General features: G+C 42.9%; 2 protein-coding genes across 6 annotated transcripts in view; one reads left to right on the forward strand and one right to left on the reverse strand.

The window, feature by feature from the left end:
* The window catches only part of YME1L1 (YME1 like 1 ATPase), a 40,923-nt gene extending 22,648 nt beyond the window's left edge, over positions 1–18,275 (reverse strand). For 2 of the 4 annotated variants that reach the window (XM_075062262.1, XM_075062261.1), the window contains exons 1-3: positions 18,180–18,275; positions 8,121–8,252; positions 4,044–4,206 (exon numbers count right to left, since the gene is read on the reverse strand). Coding sequence is in view for 2 of the 4 variants with exons in the window: in XM_032786190.2 (XP_032642081.1) it covers positions 4,044–4,206; positions 8,121–8,252; positions 12,273–12,305 (328 nt within the window). In the remaining 2 variants the exon portion in view is untranslated. Of the gene's footprint in view, positions 1–4,043; positions 4,207–8,120; positions 8,253–12,272; positions 12,520–18,179 lie in introns of those variants that run through there. The other 2 variants (XM_032786190.2, XM_032786189.2) reach the window with 2 other exon arrangements.
* A 182-nt stretch (positions 18,276–18,457) lies between these two features.
* The window catches only part of MASTL (microtubule associated serine/threonine kinase like), a 49,754-nt gene continuing 46,077 nt past the window's right edge, over positions 18,458–22,134 (forward strand). For both annotated transcript variants that reach the window (XM_032786185.2, XM_032786187.2), the window contains exon 1: positions 18,458–18,643. In XM_032786185.2, coding sequence (XP_032642076.1) covers positions 18,473–18,643 — 171 coding nt within the window. In that variant the 5' untranslated portion in view covers positions 18,458–18,472. The remainder of the gene's footprint in view (positions 18,644–22,134) is intronic.

Here is a 22,134-nt window from a genome sequence, read left to right on the forward strand (position 1 = left end):
AAGTTATTCTTAATTATGTTGAATCCAAATGTCTACTTTATTTATATCTGGTCATGTGAAGTACCATCACAGAACAATAAACAAACCATTATTAACAACATATAGTGGGAATTATTGAAATTCTTCATTTTGGAAACTCTCTCAATATGCAAGAATCCTTTTAATTTTAGAACTTCCAGGTGAAAACAAATATTTCAGCTAAGACTTGAGATCCTGCAACTGCATGGGAAAATCCCAGTTAACTGGACTCTCACAGGATTTCTGTGTTGAGACTCATTTCATGAATTGATTTAAAAATAAGAAATGTATAAAGCATTAACACATTTTAAAACTACATTAAGGTATATCTGATTTGTTTAACAGTTGTAATATAGCATGGAAGCAACAAGAGGTGGAAAAGGGACAACACTGCAGGAAATGCATCAGCAAATACCATTTCAAAAATGTTAGCTACTGTGAATACATAGCATACCACAAGCATGCCTTATATCCATTTTTCAAAACAGCGATACTCAGACCGAGGTTCACAAGCCACAAGTGACTCTTTAATGTGTTTTCTGCAGCTCTTTGCAGCACATGATATTCAAACACTTTGCAATTTAATTAGTAACCAGTCAGGATGCTTTTACTATGTTATTAACCAATAAAATAATACTTGGTCAGTCACTTTGTTGGGAGAATTGTACATATATAAAAATAAAAAAATATAGTAAATGAAACAATGAATTCACACTACTGTGGCTCTTTGGGGTAATGTTGATTGCTGATTTGGCTTCTGAACCACTGAGGTCTGAGTATCGCTGGTTTAGTGTCATTGAAATGCATTCTACTGTTAAGAAACTGATTTCAACATCTCCATTAGGCAGGCTTCAAAGGTGGCATGGATATGGTCCTCAAAATGATGATCAGGGATCATGAAGTCAAAAAAAATATTTGTAAGCACATGTTCAAAGAAGGTATTTATATAAATTGGTTAAATCTAAGGATTATTCTGGGCCACCTTCTTAAATGTAACTAAAGGGTATATTAAAACACAAAAAATGCTTATATTAATGAAACATTAAGGTAACATTTTAAATGCTCAAAAGCCTGGAAATTGAAAAGCTAGAGTTAAATTTACAACCTTAATTGTGCACCCTTGTATGTATGTATGTATTACTATACAATCTATAATTATGAGCACACATTCTTCAAATAATAAACCATTTCTCACATCTTTATAAAAAGATATATTGCTAAATCTTTTTGAGGTATCAATCTAATGTTCCTCCATAATATCCAACAGTATAAGTTATTACAACTTCATTTGTACTTTTTGCTATAAGATGTAAGAGTAATGATGAAAAGCAGTATGAGCTGGCATCCTGCATAAGTATTTACAATTTAAGTGTCTACAATTAAATTGTAGAACTTTCAAAGCTCATGGTCAGCACTGCTTCATTAACACAGCTAAATTAAAAGCACACTCTGGTAAAGAAGTTACATGTAAAACTCAGGAAAAGTTTTGTAATACTTAGGCTGATTCCACCTAATTCTCAATTTTGGTATCCAAATCCCTTACGCAACTTTACAAATCTTAGCCTTAAAGTTTACGAAATAAGCCAGGATAAATCATTAAAGCTAACTAAACTTCTACAGAAGGTAGTAAAATACTCCATCTTGAATCTTGGTGGTTTATTTCAGTGGACATGAGGACATGCTGTTAAACAGAACTTCTACAAGAAAATAAAATATATTCTGCTTTCAGCTCTTACAATGAGCTTGCTTCAGTCCTGAAGCAGTTTCTACTATTCTAAGATTTCTTTCCCCTACACTGGAATTTTAGCAGCTCTTTGGCCTATGGCAGGGCTCCTCTCCCACCAATAGCTCTGCCCAGGGCATGTCTACACTATAAACTTAAGTTGACCTATGTTAAATAAACTTAGTTGCGGTGGTTCACATCCACACTGCCCTTCTGTCCGTGGTGCATGTCCTGGAGTGCTTCCACCAACTTAAGAGGGGCAATGTGAGGGGGTGAGATCCAGGACTCTCAGCTCCGCACATAGCTCCCTGCCAGGAGCCTAGCTCACTCCTAACCCCTGCTGGGATGGGGAAGCCACACTGGGTTTCTCAGCTCCCTGCTAGGAGCCAGGCAGCTGCACTGTGCTCCAGGCACAGAGCTCCCCGCTGGTTGCAGCCACGCTCCCAGTGAAGAGCAGAGAGTCAAGAGCCCAGGGGGGCAGCCCAGATCTGAGCAGGGAGCCATGAACCTGGACAGCAGCCCAGCTGGGAGTGGGGAACCAGGACCCCAGAGACAGCAGGGCTCCCTGCGGGGAGCCTAGGCAGCAGCCTGAGCCAGAAGCCTGGGAGGCAGCCTGGCTTGGAGCAGACTGGGCAGCAGCCCAGCTGGGGAGCTGGGAGCCAGCTTTCTTATCAATTTCACAGCTCCAGCAGAGCCTTGAAACTGACAACTGACTGCCAATAGATGTAAGAAATGCAGCATCTACAGGGACACCGCATCACCCTTAACTACACCAACCTAAGCTCTACACCTCCTGTGGAGGTATCATGTCAGCGTACTAGGGCACTTACATGGGCAGGAGCAAGGCTGTAGTGTGCATACTGACATAAATAGGTCAATGTAAGCTGCCTTACATCGACCTAATGCTGTAGCGTAAGACCAGGCCTCAATCACCCTGAGCGAAAAGATCAATCTTATGAAATAGACTTTCATAGCTCTGAAGATTCCCAGAAACCCTCTCCTTTCAACCAGGGTCTTGTCTGTGCTAGCTATTTCTCACATTTATACCCACTCAGGCTGCAGTTCCTTCAGTAATTCTGTTCCGAGGCTAGCCTCGAGCTGATTTCCTTCTTCCTACTCTTCCAACTGCTATGCTGTGGAGACAGCATTTTAGATATCAGTTAATTGCTTCCACTGCTAGTACCATCAGGGCACTTCTACCAAGACCTTGCTTCTGCGGCAACATTCCTTTTGAATTTGGCAGAAGAATCAAATTATAAGACCATCATCAAAAAAAATGAGGGGGAGGGTGTTAAAAGACAATCAGATTTTAGAGCCAGAAGGTATCACAAAGATCATCTAGTCTGAACTCCTGTATTCACTCCACTGACCATTATTTTCTGTAATGGAACAGTTAGCAACATATTAACAGTGAAGCCAATCTGAATTCCTTTTCAACTCATATCAATATTTCTGTATTTTAAAAGCTGTAAAAATCCTTCAGAGAAAAAGGGAGGGACTTTATCTAGACTGACACATCATATTCAGAGACAGATACACTCAGTTTCTCCTTCCATTCACTGAGTTTAAGGCCTTGTCTATACTAAAGGGGAAGTCAATCTAAACTATGCAATTTGAGTTATGTGAATAGCAAAACTCAAATCGACGTAGCTTAAATCTACTTACCATGGGATCCACACTATGCTATGTCTACGGGAGACGCTCTCCTTTGACCCCCCTTACTCTTCTCGATCTGGTGGCGTGCTGGAGTCAACATCCTCCGTGTGATCGGCGGTCGATTTAGCGGGTCTTCACTAGACCCACTAAATTGACCCCTGGTGGATCGATCGCCACAGCGTTGATCCCAGCTGTAGTGAGATACGCCCTAACTGGTAACAAACTATTAGCTCAGTCCTGCTATCCGGTAAGAGGGTTGCAGTTGCATCAATGTTAAATTGATAAAATTAGCTACTACAGCTGAGCTGAATATCAAACTGATGAAAAAAACTGCACTGTAAAATAACTGTCACAGTCTGAATAGAACACTGAGCATGACTGGAAATGCACTACAAGATATACAACAAACTCAGAAAAAAACTCTACAAATTATCTGTATGGCAAATGACACTGGTATTCTGGGTTTTTTTCTATGGACAGCTCCAATAATTTGTTTTAAACAACAATCTAAGCAACTGTATAACATAATGACCTATGGCTTGATTTACCATGGTTTCAGCTTGAATATTTAAGTGTGACAGCTTTCACTAGTCCCATTTTTATTTTTGTTGAAATGATAATTCTGGCATATCACCCCAGAACATACCATGTTTATTTTCAAAGAAGGACTGTGCAGAGATATAGGATGTATTCCACTGGGAAGAGATTTTGTTTTCTGTACAATAGCCAGGAAGCAATCTGTTCACTAGTTCATCGAGCTGGCTAACTTTCAAGTCGGACAATCCCAGGTCTCTCAGATTCAGTACAGGCTGTAAAGCAATAGGAGAAGTATTCAAATATTTAATAAAATCAGGTCACCTCATGAAAAGAAAAGTCTGCTAAGAAGGGGATATTTTCACAGAATTACTGATACAGCTTCAACTATCAGATTTTTAAAGAAGCATTTTAAAGTGAAAAACACATATTTTCGATGTAGAAAAATAAGAAGACTTAATTAAACCCTAAGAGAAAAATAAAACCAGTTATGATTGATATAAGATAAGCTTCTATACTATGCCATCCTGTGTGTATTAATCACAGAGTGTGTGCTTTTTTGGTAATATATAGCCATTTGTTTGCTTGGTCCATGTTAAGAATGTTCTCTTCATATTTGAAAGCAAAGTAGATTGATTCAAGTCAAAGTGAATTAAATCACTAATTTTAGTCATGATTTAAGTCAGCAGCCAGGAAATCTTGATTTAAATTGTCAATTTTAAATCTTGTTTTGTATTTGTACTTCTTATTTTCCTGAAGAAAAGTTGATTCTTATTAGCTGGTAATCATTAAAACATACTGAACAGCAACCAGCTATAGCCTTAACACTAAATTTGGTGGTACTTTTTGCTACCCAGATGACACACACCTGTACACATTTATGTAAACAATTATATAGTTTAACATAAAAATAAAGAATATGAATAACATTATGAAAATAAATTTATATATGTTAAAAATGGTGAAAGCTACATTTCTAATTCATTGGGTGATTGTTATCTTGAGATTTGTTTCAAGTTCTATTTGGATGGAAACTGGAATTCAATTAAATGCATACAAATAACATTTCAAAGTTTTTTTTATTAGTTAAAAACAACTACCTTAGATGTCCTGAATATATAGGAAAAAAGTTTACCAAAATATGTTTTGTATTTAAAACTAACTAACAAAGTATTAGCTGTAGTTAGTGAAATGATTGTTTCTGGTCACTATGTCCTTCAAGATTTTATAATTAGTAGATCTCATCCTCTCTTGCCTAGTTTTCATTTATAGATTGGAAGAGTAAAACAAGTCTTCCTGCTTTTTCAACTCTCAATTATTTTCTTAACTTTCAGTGAACTAGTCATTGAACTGAACTACACCTCTACCCCGATATAACGTGGTCCTCTGGAGCCAAAAAAATCTTACAGCGCTATAGGTGAGACCACATTATATCGAACTTGGTTTGGCTCCCCCTGCTCCTTGTCCCCTGACTGCCCCCTCCAGAGACCCCCCATCCCTAATCACCCCCAGGATCCCACCCTCTACCAAACCCCCCTGCTCCCTGTCCCCTGACTGCCCCGACCCCTATCCATACCCCTCTGCCCCCACAGGCACTCACCATCAGCAGCGGGAAGTGGAGCAGCCTGGCCCTACCCTGCTCCACTTTGCCAGCTCCCAGCTACGGTGCTCCACTTCCCGCCGCTGGCGAGTGAGAGGAGGTTGGGGAAAAGACGTCCTCTGTACTTACCTGCGGCGGGAAGCAGAACGCCGCAGCTGGGAGCTGATGGAGTGGACTGGGCCGGGCCGGGCTGCTCCGCTTCCACTGCTGCCACTGCGAGTGGGGAGTCTGGGGAAAGGACGCCCCCCGGACTTGCTTCCCGCTACAGGTGGAGCACCATGGCTGAGAACTAGTGGAGTGGAGCGGGCTGGGGCCGGGCTGCTCCGCTTCCACTGCTGCCGGTGAGTGTGGGGAGGTTCGGGAAAGAACACCCCCTGTACTCACCTGTGGCAAGAAGTGGAGCACCGCGGCTCCAGCCCGCTCCGCTTTCCTTGCCCCAGCCGCGTTGCTGGGGGGGCCAGATTTGGAAAAAGGTCCCACACTCAACGGCAGCGGGGGAGCCACCCAGCCCCAGTCCGCCCCACTCTGCCAACTCCCAGCCACAGCACTCCGTTTCCCACTGCAGGTAAGTACTGGAGGCATCCTTTCCCCAACCTCCCCACACTCACCGGCGGCGGGAAGCGGAGCACCGCAGCTGGGAGCTGACAGCAATGATCCACCAGAACGCTGCTTTACCGCGTTGTATGCAAACCAGTGTTATAACAGGTCATGTTATATTGAAGTAGAGGTGTACTTGAATAAAACAAAAAAAAAAATATTTTCTCTGTGCTCACAAAAGAAGCTGTTGCTGTCAAAGGCTGGTTTAGCACTTCAAACTCTGGCTCCAAGTGCTTACCCAGTGACTTCCCATCAGTTCAGTAGCCTGACTTTCTTTAAAACTTTCGTAGCAACCTGTACTGCTTACTTTTTTTTTTTTAATGTAATGTCAATTTTAATATATTATAGTAAATTCAGGCCTTGACGTAGATTGTTATAATTTCAATTTTAAAAAGACAGACTCAATATAAATTTTAAAAATCTGATTTTTATGTATTTTACAAAAATAGTGATTTTTATTCATGTTTTCTACTATTGTTTTGGTTTGAGTAGATAGATGCATTATTTTCCTACCTCTTTCAGCATCCAGCATCTTTCTAATCTTTGAGATGTTGCTATTCTGTCAGAGAAGAAAAAAAAATCCCCCAAGAATGTGCAACAACAGCAGCTATCCACTAGTTAGACTGACTGACAAGTGAAGAAACTTCTGCAATTCTGGTTTTTTTGCTGGCTTTTTTTTCAGTGGTGCGTGAGAAATTGAGGAAATGTGGATTTGAAAGCAGAGTAGATTGATTTAAGTCAAAGTGAATTAAATCACTAAGAGACAATATCCTATCAAAATACTTACCCTTTTGTATGAGCAAAATGTTTCACTTTTCTGATTAATTATGCATAAACCAGTTAATATGACAAAACTGGAATTGCAGAACCTAGATCTTACCAGCATCAGCTCAAAAACCATGATGTTCTACTTGGCAAAGCTTGATTCTTGAACAAGGCTATCAAACATACATCCCACACGAACTCATGTGGCTCACGTGAAACATCCATACTAATCCATACATAACAGGATCTAAGTTTTCATTTCCATTACATCTGCCTGATTCTGCAGACAATCTGAAACAACTCAGCGCATGAACTCTTCCCCTTTTAATCTGATTGGGCTGTCAACTCTAAAGCCCATTGATAACACTTCAGTCTCAGTGTTAACTATTTAATCACTGACCATTTTAGTAAGTGGAAAGGGAGTAGGAGTGATACCCACAGTGTTGGGAACTTGGAGTTGCTGTGGGAAAGAAATTCAGAGAACAAAGGAAACGCTCAAAGACAGGGAAAGCAGGAAAGAAACAGAGAAGGGGAAAAGAAGAGAAAAAAAGGCAAAAATAGTGGGGTTAAAAATGAGTAGATTCTGAGTGACAGAACAATGACACACTGAACAAATGACAAAACAATTCAATGTTTAGTTACTCCATTCAGGTTACATTTTCTCCTTACAAACTTCCTATTGACGTCAGTGGGCACCATGACGGGCATTGTGGGAAGTACATAGCCCTGAATTTATACTGTGGTACATGGACCAGAAGTAAACGTTATGAAAATGGGATTTAGGTGCTTTTGAAAGTTTTACCTTTGGTGATGTCCATACTGTTGATTCTATGATTTTATTTCGAATTTTGTTAACTTTACTTAGAAGAGAGTGCTACAGGTTTGTTTTAATGACTTACGAGGAGAGAGGAGGCTCAGTGGACAAGAACAGGAAGGGGGCTCCAGGTAAGAATGTTTATCCATTTCACATTTCTGTAAATGCTGATCACTCATTAAAATATTTGCCTGCTTGTAATTTAAAGTACCCAGGTAGAATAGTAATAAGCATGACAACATTGGCTATACATAAAAATAAGGCACACATTTGTGCATTGAACAAAAATATGATATCATTTAAAAATAATTTCTTAGTAAAAACAGTCTGACAATTTTTTTAAAAAAATGAAAAATCTTCAAACCTCATTTAAACATAAATATAATTCCCAGTCTCTTAAAAATTCTTGTTACCTCACTGGTTTGAGCATCATGTTCTGGGGCTGTATCCCTCTGTAGAGACTGAATAGATGCTGTGCTGACAGAAGTAGCTGAGGTTTTTGGTGAATGGAAGGCATTGATGAGATGACTCAGAGGAACTGTAACCTGGTAGAAATTAAAGACTAAATTAATCAATCACAGTAGCAGACTATAATGCCATACACGAATTTTCTCTTCAGTATTTATATATCTAAATACATCCCCATCTCAGATAATGTATAAAATAATGATCTTAGTGCCTTCCATGTTATGTTCTCCGAACGCTTTTTGAACTTTGCCTTTAAGGTACAGATGGAGACACAGAGTTAGCAATCATCAGACAGTAAGCAACCAAGACAATTTAAGTCACACAGGTAGTCTACCAAAGTAGGAAACAGAACCCAGGTCACCTAATGTACAAGATAACATGTTAGATACTCAAACACAGAGTTGCGGGGACAAACGATCAACTTTTAGGCTACCCATTAGCCTTCTGTTAACTAAAAATTCTCTTCTCATAAAATGTATCTTTTTATAAATTTCTTAACAACAATAGCAGATAAAGAAATTATAAGCTGTTGCAAAAGGAATAATGTTTTGCCAATTTTAGTGTGATCCTGTCATTTGTTTTTTGGTGTTCGTGATCAATGTATAGTGTGAGGTGCCATTGCAAACTCACCTGGGAAAGAACTGCCTAGGTATTATTGAAGTGCACTAAGAAGACATTAAAGAGGCCTTTCCAAGAAAAATGTTGACCTCTGATGTATTTTTGCAACTCTATTTACATTTTGAAATTTATCCTTCCTGAAAAGTTTCTACAATTAGTGTAGGTCTCTCTTTAGAAGAAATAATAGGTATTTGTTAAAATATGCTGGTGTAACTTTTGCTAATGTAACCTACCTAAAAAAGTATTAATAAGTGTTTGTTTTCTAAACTCATTTTAAATCTACTTATATGTTTAGAAGTCTTGGATTTAGAAACACAAAGATGATATAGGAAAGTGAAATGGTGTTCTAGTAAAACACACAGTGCCCTCTCCTAAACATCTATCTCTGCAGGATTCTCCCTAACTCTGCCCAAAATTAAGTGAGAGCAATTGCTATGCTTCTTTGGTTTCCAACTGCACAAATCAGTTTCTCTGAAGTCCTAGTGTAGTTTAAGCTATGTTGTTAAGTTACTTAACTTCACTAACACTTTGGATCAATCTACACGATCACACCACACTGCTTTATGGTCACAGAGTTCAGCCAAGTTTGATAGTTTATTTTTTCAATGTTTGAAGTACCCATACTACCAACTTGGTTGTTCAAAATTGTTATGTGGTTTCTTGTAACTATATCAATGCGTAGCCCACCAGTATACATACACAGATACCTAGGCAGGATGTGACCAATTATTGGCATACATCACTGGGATTAATATGCATGTAGGTAAACCTGCTGCTAAACTATGCTAGTCTCAGTGGCCTAAGCCATTCATTGGCCCCGCCTTTCCTGCGGATCCATGCTGTGCCCTCACACAAGTATAGGTAAGCATGATGGCAGAGGACAGGCAAGAGAGCTGGGAGAGAATGTGACAAGTGCTGCCACATCTGGGTGGCAGTGCCCCAGGAAATAAGTAGTTCACAGTAAGTTGTCAGAAGAGAAAGCAACTATCAGTTTTAAAAAAATTATAATACTGGGAAAAATTCAGAAGTATTACATCATCTAAGATTAGTGTAACTGAAAAATCAGAGAAAAATATTCTTCAGTTTCATTAAACAACACTTTTTATAAAGTTAATTTCATTCTGTTCCCAGTCAATCTCATGTTTGAGAGAGACTTTCACATGCAGCAGAGCAAAGACATTTGAAAAGTAAATGCGATCACAGAACCATTAAAAAAAAGCAAAGGAACCTATAGGCAAGAGAAATAAATGAATCTATTTTAAACAGACTACATTTCAAGTTAAGTGTCCATTTAAATATTTAAGAGATTTATTCATTTAGCTGTTGTTGTCCAGGCTCCACAATGCATTCATCGGTTCTTCTTGTAAACTGGATCAGAGTGGTTTCCATCATGCCAGAGCAGGTGTCCACTAAACCAGAATTTGGAAGCTGATTTCTCAAACAGAATCCCACAGCACAACCAGTTTCCCCACTATGTATTATATGGTAAAACTGTAATGCTCTTTTAATGAACTGTATGGAGGACACAAATAGTGAGGAGACTAGAGTGCCACCAAAGGGTAATCTAGATATTTAATTTGCTTAGAGAAAGAGTTCAATTTTGCCTAATAAATACATGAATTTATCTGAAATTTCGCTAGAGTTTTAGATTTCATTGGTGTTCTACTTTTCATTTTCTCTTTCAGAGTTTAGATGTCCAGGAGATCCTGCTTAGGCAGCTTGCATATAAGTGGGCTAAGTCTGAGCAATACAAAGTATACGTGTATCAACTGACTGGTTTAAAAAAAAAAGTATTTTGTAAACTGGTAATCTATATAATGACGACTCCCTCCCATTTGCTTCTTTTGCTGGACGAAAAATTTGGCAAGAATGCTGCAAGTTCAACATTTTACAGATGTAGTTGAAATATTTTAAATGTAAAGTTTTATTTTTTTATAATGCACTATGCTAATCTTATTAGTCAATTGTTTTCCCACAGAGCTGAGACCAGACAAGTGATGCTTTGGTAGCTCCCAGGCTTGCTAAACCTGAGAACTAGTATACCTAAGGTCAGCAAACGAAAGGATGAGGGAGAAGATCCTGGGAAAAGCTGAAGTCAGCTTAGTAACACCCTTGGGGAGATAAAAATTTAAATACTGAAGAAACCAAACAGGCCACTAGAGAAGTGCCAGTATGGTGTACTATCTAGTACTAGCTCAACTCAACCAGGGAGGAATATTAAAAAAGTCACACAAACAAAAGCTGAGGGCAGATCCAAGCCTGACAGTTTTCAGGGAGCCTTACACATTGTACTTTTAACACAACTGACATTTTCTGTTTGGTTTAATATTAAAATCTCTACTCTTATATTCTATGTGAATAGGACAAATAATCATGACAGTATTATCAGTTACTAGCATTTGTTACAAAAGTACTTCTTCTCTATGTAAACTGGGGAAGTGTGATAACGATCTTAATAAGCCATATTGTAGCCCACGCAATCAAAAAAAAAAAAAGTCTAACACCTATGCATCTAACCAGGGCAGGGAATTGGGCCTAATGAGGAAGGGAATAAGGAATGCTAAGGGACAAGACATGTGTAGACTGTATTATACTGTATCAGAGCCTGGGATATAAAAGGCAGTAAGCTGCACACTTATCAGAAGCTTAAGTATTTTCAGAAGCTGAGGTCCAAACAAGGATACTATGTGTATTATCTAGGTTTCTCTCTTAGATATTTATATGGCCCCACTTACTGTGGCATATAAGCACCCCACCATCTTTAATATACCACACAAATGTGAGGCAGGGCTGTACTAATGTCCCCATTTTGCAAACAGGAAAATCAGGCACAGAGAAACCGACTTTTCAAGGTTGCTCAAAAGCCTGTGACCACGCAGGGATTCGACCCGAAGTTCCCCAGGCTAGCATTCTAGCCACTGTACTAGTCTAAGGTATTACGCATCTCATTCCTCCCACTGTTGACACATGAAGTGACAGAGAACAGGAAGTGTCACAACCTCCTTTGTCAGCTCAGAAAGGGGAGAGAAAAATTCGCTAACCGAGCCACCGGGGGGGGGGGGGAGAGAACTCGAGAGAGGGAAAATGGGGAACCCGCTCCACTCAGGACCGGGTCGGGGTAACGGAGTATCTCCCGCTAACGCCCCCTGTGCAGGTGTCTCTCAGGAGACAACCTAGTACCTAGGTCTCACCTTTGGGCGCCAACACGCCAGTCTCTCAGAATCCCTCCCTGAAGCAGAAACAATCGCCCCCTCACCCCGCTCCAGACTGGCCTCTCTGGCAAGTTGCAATCCAACACACACACATCCGCTCGCGCCCCCCGGGGACTTTCTGGGGCGGAGTCTCTCAGCGCGGCGGCTCCGACACAACGGGCGGGAGCTGCCCACCCGACCCATTCCCTCTCAACAGTACTCTGGGGTGGGGGAGGCGCCTCTTGCTCCCCTGTATCCCGAGTCCCGCCCGCGCGCCAACCCTCTCACCTGGGGCTGCACGGTGGTAGAGAAGGAAAACATCCTCCCCTCTCTAAGGGCGGCGGCGGCGACTCCCCCTCCTCCCGTGCCGGGAGCGGCGATCTACACGCCCGGCGGTCTTCGCCTCTCACTCCCTCTGGCCGCGGCCGCCGGGAGAAGCAGCGTTCGGCGGCTCCACTCCCATGGAAAATGGCCGCCTCCTGCGGCCGGCAACGACAAGGCCAACTACAACTATGCCGGAAACAGACAGCGCGGCATACCGTTTCCGGGTCATAGTCCCTCCCGAGTCCTTCCTGCCCGGGCACCTCCCCTTCCTCCCCCATAGCAACCAGACACCTTAGCAACCAATGTGTCTCACGCGCGTACACCAGCCTCTTCCTACTATGCTCTTGCGCGCGGGAGCAAACCATTCCTTCCGCCTGACGGAGGAGGGCATAGGACCGAACCATTTCTCAGCTGCGTGTGAGTTGCATGCATCAGCTGCTGTGTCCAGCTGGTCGCAGCAGGAGGTCGTCGTTTCGGAAACAGAGAGCTAGGGTAAAACAGGCCTACTTTTGAGCAGCCTGTTTTTGCAAAACCTAACATGCTGTGAGAAAACCAAACTGCACCCCTACCCTACCTATCTCTCCAGCCATCACATCACTCCACTGGTCCATCACACCAGGGGCCCACCAGGTGCTCTCAAGGTCAGCAAACATCCCACAATTCTGGGCCCTGATCCTGCAACTACTTATGTATGTACTTTACTCCCATCAGTAGTTTAATCGAAATCAGTGGAACTCTACTCATGGTCCTAAAGTTAAAAATGCAGAAGCATCTGCAGGATGGGGCTCTTGGTGTGCAGATCCCCAAGAAGGCCTGGAAAAAAAGGTGGCAAGCTCAGTAGCACCACTGCCTTCTTTACCTAAAATATGGGAGATTACAGGTGACCACATAGCCAATACAGTCCTGGAGATTGCAGAGCTGGCTATACTGTTTCCCTTCTGGATCCCACTGGCCTGGCCACTAGGGATTGCCAAGTTTCCAGGGTGATGTGCAAGCCTTGTTGTAACTCTAGAGCAGTGGTTCCTAAACTGGGGTTTGTGAACCCTGGGGGGTTTGTGAAATGTTACAGGGGGTTCTTGGGAAAAAACTCCCTAATGGCGGCCAGAGCTGTCCCTAGGGACCCCAGGCAGCAAGGGGCCAGCAGCCTGGAGCCCCTGGACTTCCAAGAGCTAAGAGGATTAAAGCAAGCATATCTATCACACTGAGGAGATTTAAACTTCAAGACTCCTTATAAGAAATGGAAAGGGAGGTGGATATTTTTTGCTGTTTTTAAAATTAAATAGGCAGCTAGTGTTGTTTTAAAAATTATTATGACGAACAAGTTTAAGCTTTATTGTTTGCCTGGACTGCTGAAAACCTGAATGCTTGTCCAGTAGGAACTCTTTGAGTTGGCTTCTTAAATACCTTCATGCTGTTTCACATCTGATACTCCTTGATGAAACACCGAATAAGCCTATTATAAGACAAGGGTCCTAAGTGATACAAGCTAAGAAAGTGAGATCTTGGAAGAGTGTTGCCATTCTCATATGTAATAAAAATACTATAATGATAAATAAGAACATAAAAATGGCCCTACTGGGTCAAACCAAGGGTCCATCTAGCCCAGTATCTTGTCTTCCAGGGAATGAACAGAACAGGTAATCATCAAGTGATCCATCCCCTTTCGCTCATTCCCAGCTTCTGGCAGACAGAGGCCAGAGACACTTAATAATAAATGGTGTGTAATAAGCATATCATAAGAACAAATGTTATATTTCCAAGTTCACTCATTTTATAATTTATACTCAGGTAAATGAGGAAATCCCTGGAAATATTCATTTTTAGGAGGGGGTTTGCAAGACTTGACATTTTAGTGAAAGGTGTTCACAGGTTGTTAAAGTTTGGGAATCACTGCTCTAGAGCATCAAGCAGAAGGCTACTCTGGCCAAGTCTTGAAAACATCTCTCTAGTTTTGTGGGATAGGATGGAGCTGCTCCCCAGATTTGCTCCCTGCACAAGTGTTACATAGTGGGGATTTTCCATCATTACGTTGTATGTGAGCCTAAGTGAGTCTTACTGTTTTGCATGAATGCTGTGTGTGCTTCAGTTTCCCCATGTATTGCACCAATGTCTAGGTGGTGGGAATAAGGATGTGTGACTTTTCCGGGGGCTGCTCCAGCTGCCTGCACAAATGCTATGGCCACCCCTTTGTAACCTGAGACCCAGCAGGGAGATGCGACAGGTGACTCTTGGCCTGGGAAGCGAGAAAAGGCCAGAGGAGGAGCAATGGGCAGGGCCCGGGCCAGGCAGCTGGAGGCAAGTCAGAGCCATGGCTCCAGGCTTCCCTCTCTCCACGATGGTCTCGGCTGAAAGTCACTGATTTCTGTGCTAACATGTTCTGTTCTACGCTGTGTTCCTGTTGACTAATAAATCTGTTTTACCAGCTGGCTGAGAGTCACATCTGCCTGTGGAATTGGGGTGCAGGGCCCTCTGGCTTCCCCAGGAGCCCCATCTGGGCAGACTCATTGTAGGAAGCACATGGTGTGGAAGGGGATGTTGAATGTGCCAAGGTCAGACCCAGGAAGGTCGAAGCTGTATAAGCTTTTTGCCCTGGAGACAGTATACTCAGAGAGAGGAGGCGTTTTCACCCAGAGTCCTGACTGGCTTCATATGGAGTAGTTCCAGATCATCGCCCCAGTGACTCCATGACAAAAAGGCATGGAAGCATTACTCATTCATGGAGCAAGGTACCTCTTGGTGTGAATATGGGTATCGAAATCTGGCCCTCAGTATGTCCAACCTGTACTCCACATCCTACTCTCAATCATCTGATGATACAAATGAACAAATCCTCGTGGCTGTCAGTAAGGTGTGAAAGAACCCAGCTCATGGGAAATGGGAAGGCTATAAGGTTTATATTACAAAGAGATTTAAGCTGTAAAATGTTAAATCCAGATCCAACTCTTAGCTGTTCCAGAGTTCCTAGGGTTCCCTTCAAATACATTATGAAAATAGCCTGAGTTGCTACATTGTAACCCAAACCTTCCCAAAATTTAGGAATGTCTTGATTCCAGGTTGCAGTTCATGTTCTCTCCAATTTTAGGAGTACTGCAATACTTCTAGAGTGCACTTATTTTTTTTAATTGTCAAAAATAGGACTGCTGGTACTCTAATACTGTTACTCAATGATTTCAGTCTTCCATTAAAGATAATTCTGCAGGAATTGAGATCAGGAGAAGAAAAAATAAATTTGGCTGTCATATTTTTTAAACTAATGTTTCTCTTAAAGCCATCTACATTTCACAAACCACAGTCCATGGGCTCACAAAGTCAATAGGACTTTGCATGGACACTGGGAGCCATCTGCCTGAATTGATAATCTTGCAGGATTGGGACCTTAGTTGCATGCATCAATTTTACTTATGTTTCAACAGAAACAAAATTTTACTATTCTTCCCTGAAATTAAACCGAGCTGTGGTGTGTTTAGGGAACTACAGTATAATAAAAAGTAAAAAGAAACTTACAGAAAATAAATTATACCTCAATAGCTTACCACTCTGAATCCAATTCTCTCCTGGTTTATAGCCTGTACAACCTCAGTTAAGTCAGTGGAGTTGCATGGCTGTAAACCAGGGCAGAATTTGGTCTTGTGTGGCTTGTGTGGCTCATGCCATAATATTTATCCTTTTCTCTGCATTTTGTCATTCTTTCCATGTCCCTCTCCATCTGTTCTGTCCTTTTTAGCTATTTTGTTTCCTTTCTTCTCTTGTTTGATCTCACTTCTTGTGTCTCTTTCTCTCATTGAACAATTAATATAATTTCTCCTTTTAGAGACCCGATAAGGTATCTCCTGTCTGTTTTTCTGAGGCGGAGACAGCGGGTTCTTTGATTTCTTCCACCCTGTCTTCTCCTTTCTTCCTGATGTGTTTTCTACAAATTCCAAGGCCAAGAAGGTGATCCATGCATTGTCCATCCTAGAAAAATTATCTGTTGCTGACAATAGGTGCCCATTGCTGAAACCTATTATCAGCAACAGGCAATTTTTCTTTTTCTAGAATAGGCAAGGCTCTATTGAGTACACTGTATTGCATCTAAGGATTTTTCAAGGGAGACCCTAATCCTGCAATCAACTCTGCTTGGGCAGGCCTTTTAGAGCTCAGTGCAGGATCAGAGTCTTAATGTATTACATCTTTCTGAACAAAATAAAACTTGTGTCAGACTAGTCAAGTTTTCAATGGCAAAATCATGCTGGCACATTTTCTTTTTTTAAATTAAAAAAATTGTTAGCAAGTTACATGGCTAAACTAACACAAAAGAGATGTGGGCATCAAATTTCTTGCTGTAAGGGAAAAGGTAAAGCAGTTTTATAATGGACATTTTGAGAAGAACAATTAAACACAAACTTTAAAGGGACATTGCCAATTTGAAATCTAATCAGTATTTTATTTTTAAAAAGAGCAATCATATGTTCAGATAGTACACCTGTCCCTGTAATCACATGGCAAATTTTGTGCTTTAGAATCACATTTTTCTCTATTTTAAATGTCTCTAGGTTCACAGAACAAACTGAAGAAACTCTCTAAATAATAGACTATACAGGGAAACAATGAAACTTGACTTATACAAAGTACAGTCAAATGCACAAGATAAACAAAGTTCCCAATCCTTGAAAACACTTTACTTAGGAAGATTCTGTCCCACCCTCCATTAACTTTAGTAATCTCTGTGATCTCCAGGTTCTATGTCTGTACAAAGTTCAGTGGAGGATCAGATTTTAAGACAGACAACAATACTCTTCTCTCTATTCATATTCAGTTATGGTAATATTAGTTATTTTTTACCAACAATGGGTCAAAATAGTACAAAAGTATAATTTTTAAGTTGACAGTGTCTAAGTTTGGGTCTTGATAATGCAAAGATTTCATGCTTAATTTTTAAGAATATAAGGAGTCCCATTGAATTCAATGTCTCTGTAAGATTGGGGCCTAATTTGCTATACATACTGTGACAGGACCCTTTGTGTACATCTTGAAACTATGGGATCACTGTGCCCCCTTCTCTCTCCAGCCTGGGCTGTCTCTCACAAAGCTGTGCCAGTGACAAACAGAAAACCCCTGCAGGAGCTGTGATCACTCAGCCACCAGCATGTGGAGATCTACACCCAGCTAAATAGCTCTCCAAGCCACTCATGAATTATACAGAGAGAGGCACCAGCCAATCACCCCAGCCCCCAACCTTGCATCCCAGAAATATACCATGTTACACTGCTCCAGACTCTCTTGGATAATACAAGCTCATTAATTAGTTCACCACTTCAACAAAGGGTAGTGAGTGTGCAACAGCCCTTGTTCACCTGTACAGAGATTCACCAAGCACTTCAACAACAAAAACAACACTATTTTAATTAAAATATAAAACATCTTTATTGACTCCAGAAAGATTATAAGTGATTATAAGTATCAGGCATAGAGATCAAAATTGGTTACATAAGAAAAAGAAACAAATTTGCAGTCTAAATTCTACAGACTAAGTAAAGTTTGAATCAAACAGCTTCTCTCACTCCAACAGAGGTTACAGGGAGCTTACAGTTCTTAATACACAGCCTCCACCCCAAAACCCGCTTTGCCTCCAGCATTTATAATAGTGTTAAATATATAAAAAAGTGTTTTTAATTTATAAGGGGGGGTCACACTCAGAGGCTTGCTATGTGTAAGGGGTCACCAGTACAAAAGTTTGAGAACCAGTGTAGAGGTAGTTGTAACAGGATGTTAGGTGTTGTTTACATTACAGGCAGCTGCACTAAGATATTGGAAGCCCTTGTATTGGGATTGGTTGCATTGGGGTCAGTTGCACCGAGGCATTACAGACAGAGCTGCCTGGGGGTCGCTTACATTTAGAGGCGGAGTTGCGATGCGGTCCGTTGTACTGGGGACTGACCACTTGACTCCCCAGATATTACGTGCTCCCCACTGCTCTTGCTAGACTGGTCACTGCGCATGCGCTGTATGCGCACACGCTCGTTTTCACCCCTCCCCTTATCGCTCTCGGAAATCCTGCCCAACGCCCGTGCCTGCTGCTCTCAGTTGGCCAATGACGTTACAAGCGGGTGGGGCGGAGCTTAGCTTTGAATTGGCGCGGGGTACGGAGCGGTGGAGGGGGCAGTCGGAGAGCGTGAAGTCGCGCGATGGGGACTGTGGAACCCGCGGCTGCGGAGAGGGGTCCCGCGCGAGCGAAGCGTATCGCGGTGCCCCGGCCGCCCTCCATCGAGGACTTCACCATCGTGAAGCCCATCAGCCGCGGCGCTTTCGGGAAGGTCTACCTGGGCCGCAAGGGGGGGAAGCTCTACGCTGTCAAGGTGAGAGCGCCGGGGCCGGAGTCCGACCCGCGGGGGGAGTTCATCGCTGCTCCGGGTCCCGCAGTCACACGCGGAGCGCGACGGTCTCAGCAGGGCCCAGCGCTGCCCTCTGCAGACGGGACCCCGATAGCCCGGCAGGCAGCTAGCAGTCCCCAGCGATGGCCCGCCCGTTTGGGCCCGAATTAGCCGCGGGCTCGTGGCAGCTTCACTGGCTCGTCCCTCTCCCGCTGGGAATAGCCGGGGTTGGGGCGTGGAGCTGCCGTGGGTGAGTCAGCCCGGCGATGTGCCAGTCTGGGAGGTCTGAGCAGTCGCACCTAGACCTCAGTTGGGCCCGCTCCTGCGCGCCCTGTTGCGCGGCGAGTGAGTTTGGGCGCTGGCGCTGCGCCTTGCTGGGGGCCAGGCCCCGGCCTGCGGGGCTGTGGCCGGGGAATCGCGGCCCGTGGTGCGCTCGGCGGGCACGGGAGCCATGAGTCTGTCTGGGTTCAAGAAGCAGGTTGCTGGGCTGAGTCGGGCTGTGCTCAGCAAACCGGAGCTCGGACCTGAGAGGAAAAATGAACTCTTACGGCTGGGGCCAGAGTCAGGGGTCCGTGAGCGGCAGCGGGGCATGTGCAGGCTGCTCCGGTTCTAGGGGTGTCCTGGCTGGCGCCACGACCCCTTGTTGTGCCCCGCGGTGTTCTCACGGCAAGCTTGTGCCTGGAACTTTGGGTTGTCTGTTTGCCCTCCCTGCAGCTGTGTGGTTCGGACCTGGTCTACACTATAGCTAGGTGATAAGTGTCCACACTATAGTGTGCTCCCGTTGGTGTAAGTTGCCCACTGCATTGATTTGATAAGGCTATGACTACACTGTAGCATATGTTGTCAAAACGTACATTGCTCAGAGGTGTGAATATTCCACCTCACTGAGCCACCTAAGTGCTTGCGTGGACAGTGCTGGCGAGCTTCTCCTGCCGACACAGCTTCTGCTGCTCGCTAAGGTGATTTTTTTTTATACCAATTCTCTCCCGTTGGCACAGAGCGTTTTCACCAGACTCGCTGACTGTTTGCTGTCAGGTTGCCCATTATGGTCTCATCCTCCATGCCAGGATGTTAGGGCAGAAACACTCCAGCGAGAGGAATGGATACCTATTTTAATCCCCAACCAGTCCCTCGTCACCAACCCCACAATTTGCCCATCTGGTTTTGACCTGCCCCGTTGCCAGTGGTCCCTGTTAAACAGGTTCTGGACCAGGCAGGGTCTCTATGCAGCCAACCAGTATCGCTGGGACATTTGTGACAGCCCTTTGTGCAGCTGGGCTGCAACACAGACGATGAGGCACTTTGTCGATGAATGCCTGCTGACTAGGTTCAGCAGCGGTGTAGAAGAACTGCATCACGCCACTGAAGATGCCATCACTTGGCTAGACTATACACATGCTAAATAAAATAAACTAGACACGCTGCAGCAGCACAGCTATAACTGTACAGCTGCACTGCTGCAGCGGTGTATGTACAGACATACCCTAACTCCATCTCTGAGAGGCGTAGTGCTTAGGTTGATGAATTTAAGACAATGCAGTGCCTACCCAGACACTGTGTTACTTACTTTGCCTGTTAGCTGTCAGCACAGCCCTGATCCCAGGACTGACATCACAGAGCAAGTATACTCCCATAAACTTCTAAATTCCTTTTTTCATATTGAGTAATTCCTTTCATTAGCTAGCAGGATCTGTGGGGGCAGATTATTTGCAGTGTTGGGACATTAGTGTCTAAGACTGAATCTTTTGGAATCATGGTTTTGGGGATAACATACCCTTAACTGATATATTGCACAGATGGAATGCTCACACAAACTTTCATTATGATCATTTTGTTTGGGTTGCTCCTGGGGGTAACAATGTTAAGCTTTTGATTTAAAAATCAAACAAAAACCAAAAAAATCCCAAACACTGTCAGTACCAGGTCGAGTAATTGAGACCACCGGTCAGGGAAATAACCCACTTCCTTCCCTGACGAACCAAGGGATGTGCCCCACCTATGTACTTATTTGCTACACCAATACTGACTTGGACTCTAAATTCATTCTATGGGTGGCCTACCCGAGCCCACTTATCCACTGATGTTTTAAAAACTCCCGCACCCCAATCTAGGTCTATGCTGGTTATATACTATGTATGTTTCCTGTAAACCTTATAATTGATGCTTGTAATCTCTCATAACTCAAGCCTGACCCCAGGTGTACAATACCTTCCCTCTTAACTTGTGTAAATTTGATTTTAAACATTAACTTTAATAAAATTTTTATACCTTTGTGTTTACAAGACATTTCTACTCACAGTAGCAAAGTTGAGCATATGATTAAGTGTTTGCAGAATTGATGCTAAACTGTTGTAATGTATTTTGAGAGCATTTAATAATGCCTTAATGGTAGTCTTCTCCTAAAATAAGAAAGGGCATATTGGGCATATCAATGGTCCATCTAGCCCAGTCTCCCGTCTTCGACAGTGGCCAATACCAGATGCTTTACAGGGAATGAACAGGGAATTAATCTACTGGTGGATGGTGATCTCGAGTGTATGTTTTATACCTGCTTGAATTTGTTCTTTAGATAAGTTAGTCCTGGGGGAGTTCTCTGCCAAAATATTAAAAATTCTGCTCATGATATTTTAAAATTCTACATATTTTATTTGTCAAAAAAACACAATATAATCATGCCAGTTTCAATTATTTTGGTAATTTATTTCAAATTTTGAAATATACCTTCCAGCAAGTATGTCTCTAACAATATAGACCAAAAAAAAAAAGATTCAGTTAGTGTTGTTGTGACAGATTCCTTACTAGGCATATTAATACCGAACTTTGAGTAATTCATTTAAACTGCAATACAGAAATGTATTACGCTCACCCTTCAGAAGAAGTGCAAAGGCTTAGGGAAGTCAGGGGTAATGGAGGAGCTGAGGGAGAGGGAGGGAGCCTGAGAGTGAATCTGGAGGGTTTTTGGGTGTAGGTGGGAGAAGCATGGAACAGGGTTTTTCAGGGGGAGATGAAGGATCATTGGGAAGCCTCCCCCATGTAAACCCTGGCTGATCCCAAGCCTCTCCCATTCAGTCAGGCACATCTGCCCCTCTCCCTGTGTGTCCCTGCACCCTCCTACCCCATCCCCATGTGGCCTTGCAGCACCCTTCCCATTCAGCCCCTGGCTCAGTGCTATCACCCCACTAGCTCCTGAGCCTATGCTCCAGTCTGTCCCCCACCACTAGCCCTCCTAAAGCCCAATCTGTGATCCCCTCCAAGCAGTCCCGTATGCCCTCACTCTGGCCTGGTCTACACTATGCGTTTAAACCGATTTTAGCAGCGTTAAACGGATTTAACGCCGCACCCTTCCACACTATGAGGCCCTTTATATCGATATAAAGGGCTCTTTAAATCGGTTTCTGTACTCCTCCCCAACGAGAGGAGTAGCGCTAAAATCGGTATTACCATATCGGATTAGGGTTAATGTGGCCGCAAATCGA

Source organism: Chelonoidis abingdonii, chromosome 2 (assembly GCF_003597395.2).
Source record: "Chelonoidis abingdonii isolate Lonesome George chromosome 2, CheloAbing_2.0, whole genome shotgun sequence".
In the NCBI taxonomy this organism is placed as follows: domain Eukaryota; kingdom Metazoa; phylum Chordata; order Testudines; family Testudinidae; genus Chelonoidis; species Chelonoidis abingdonii.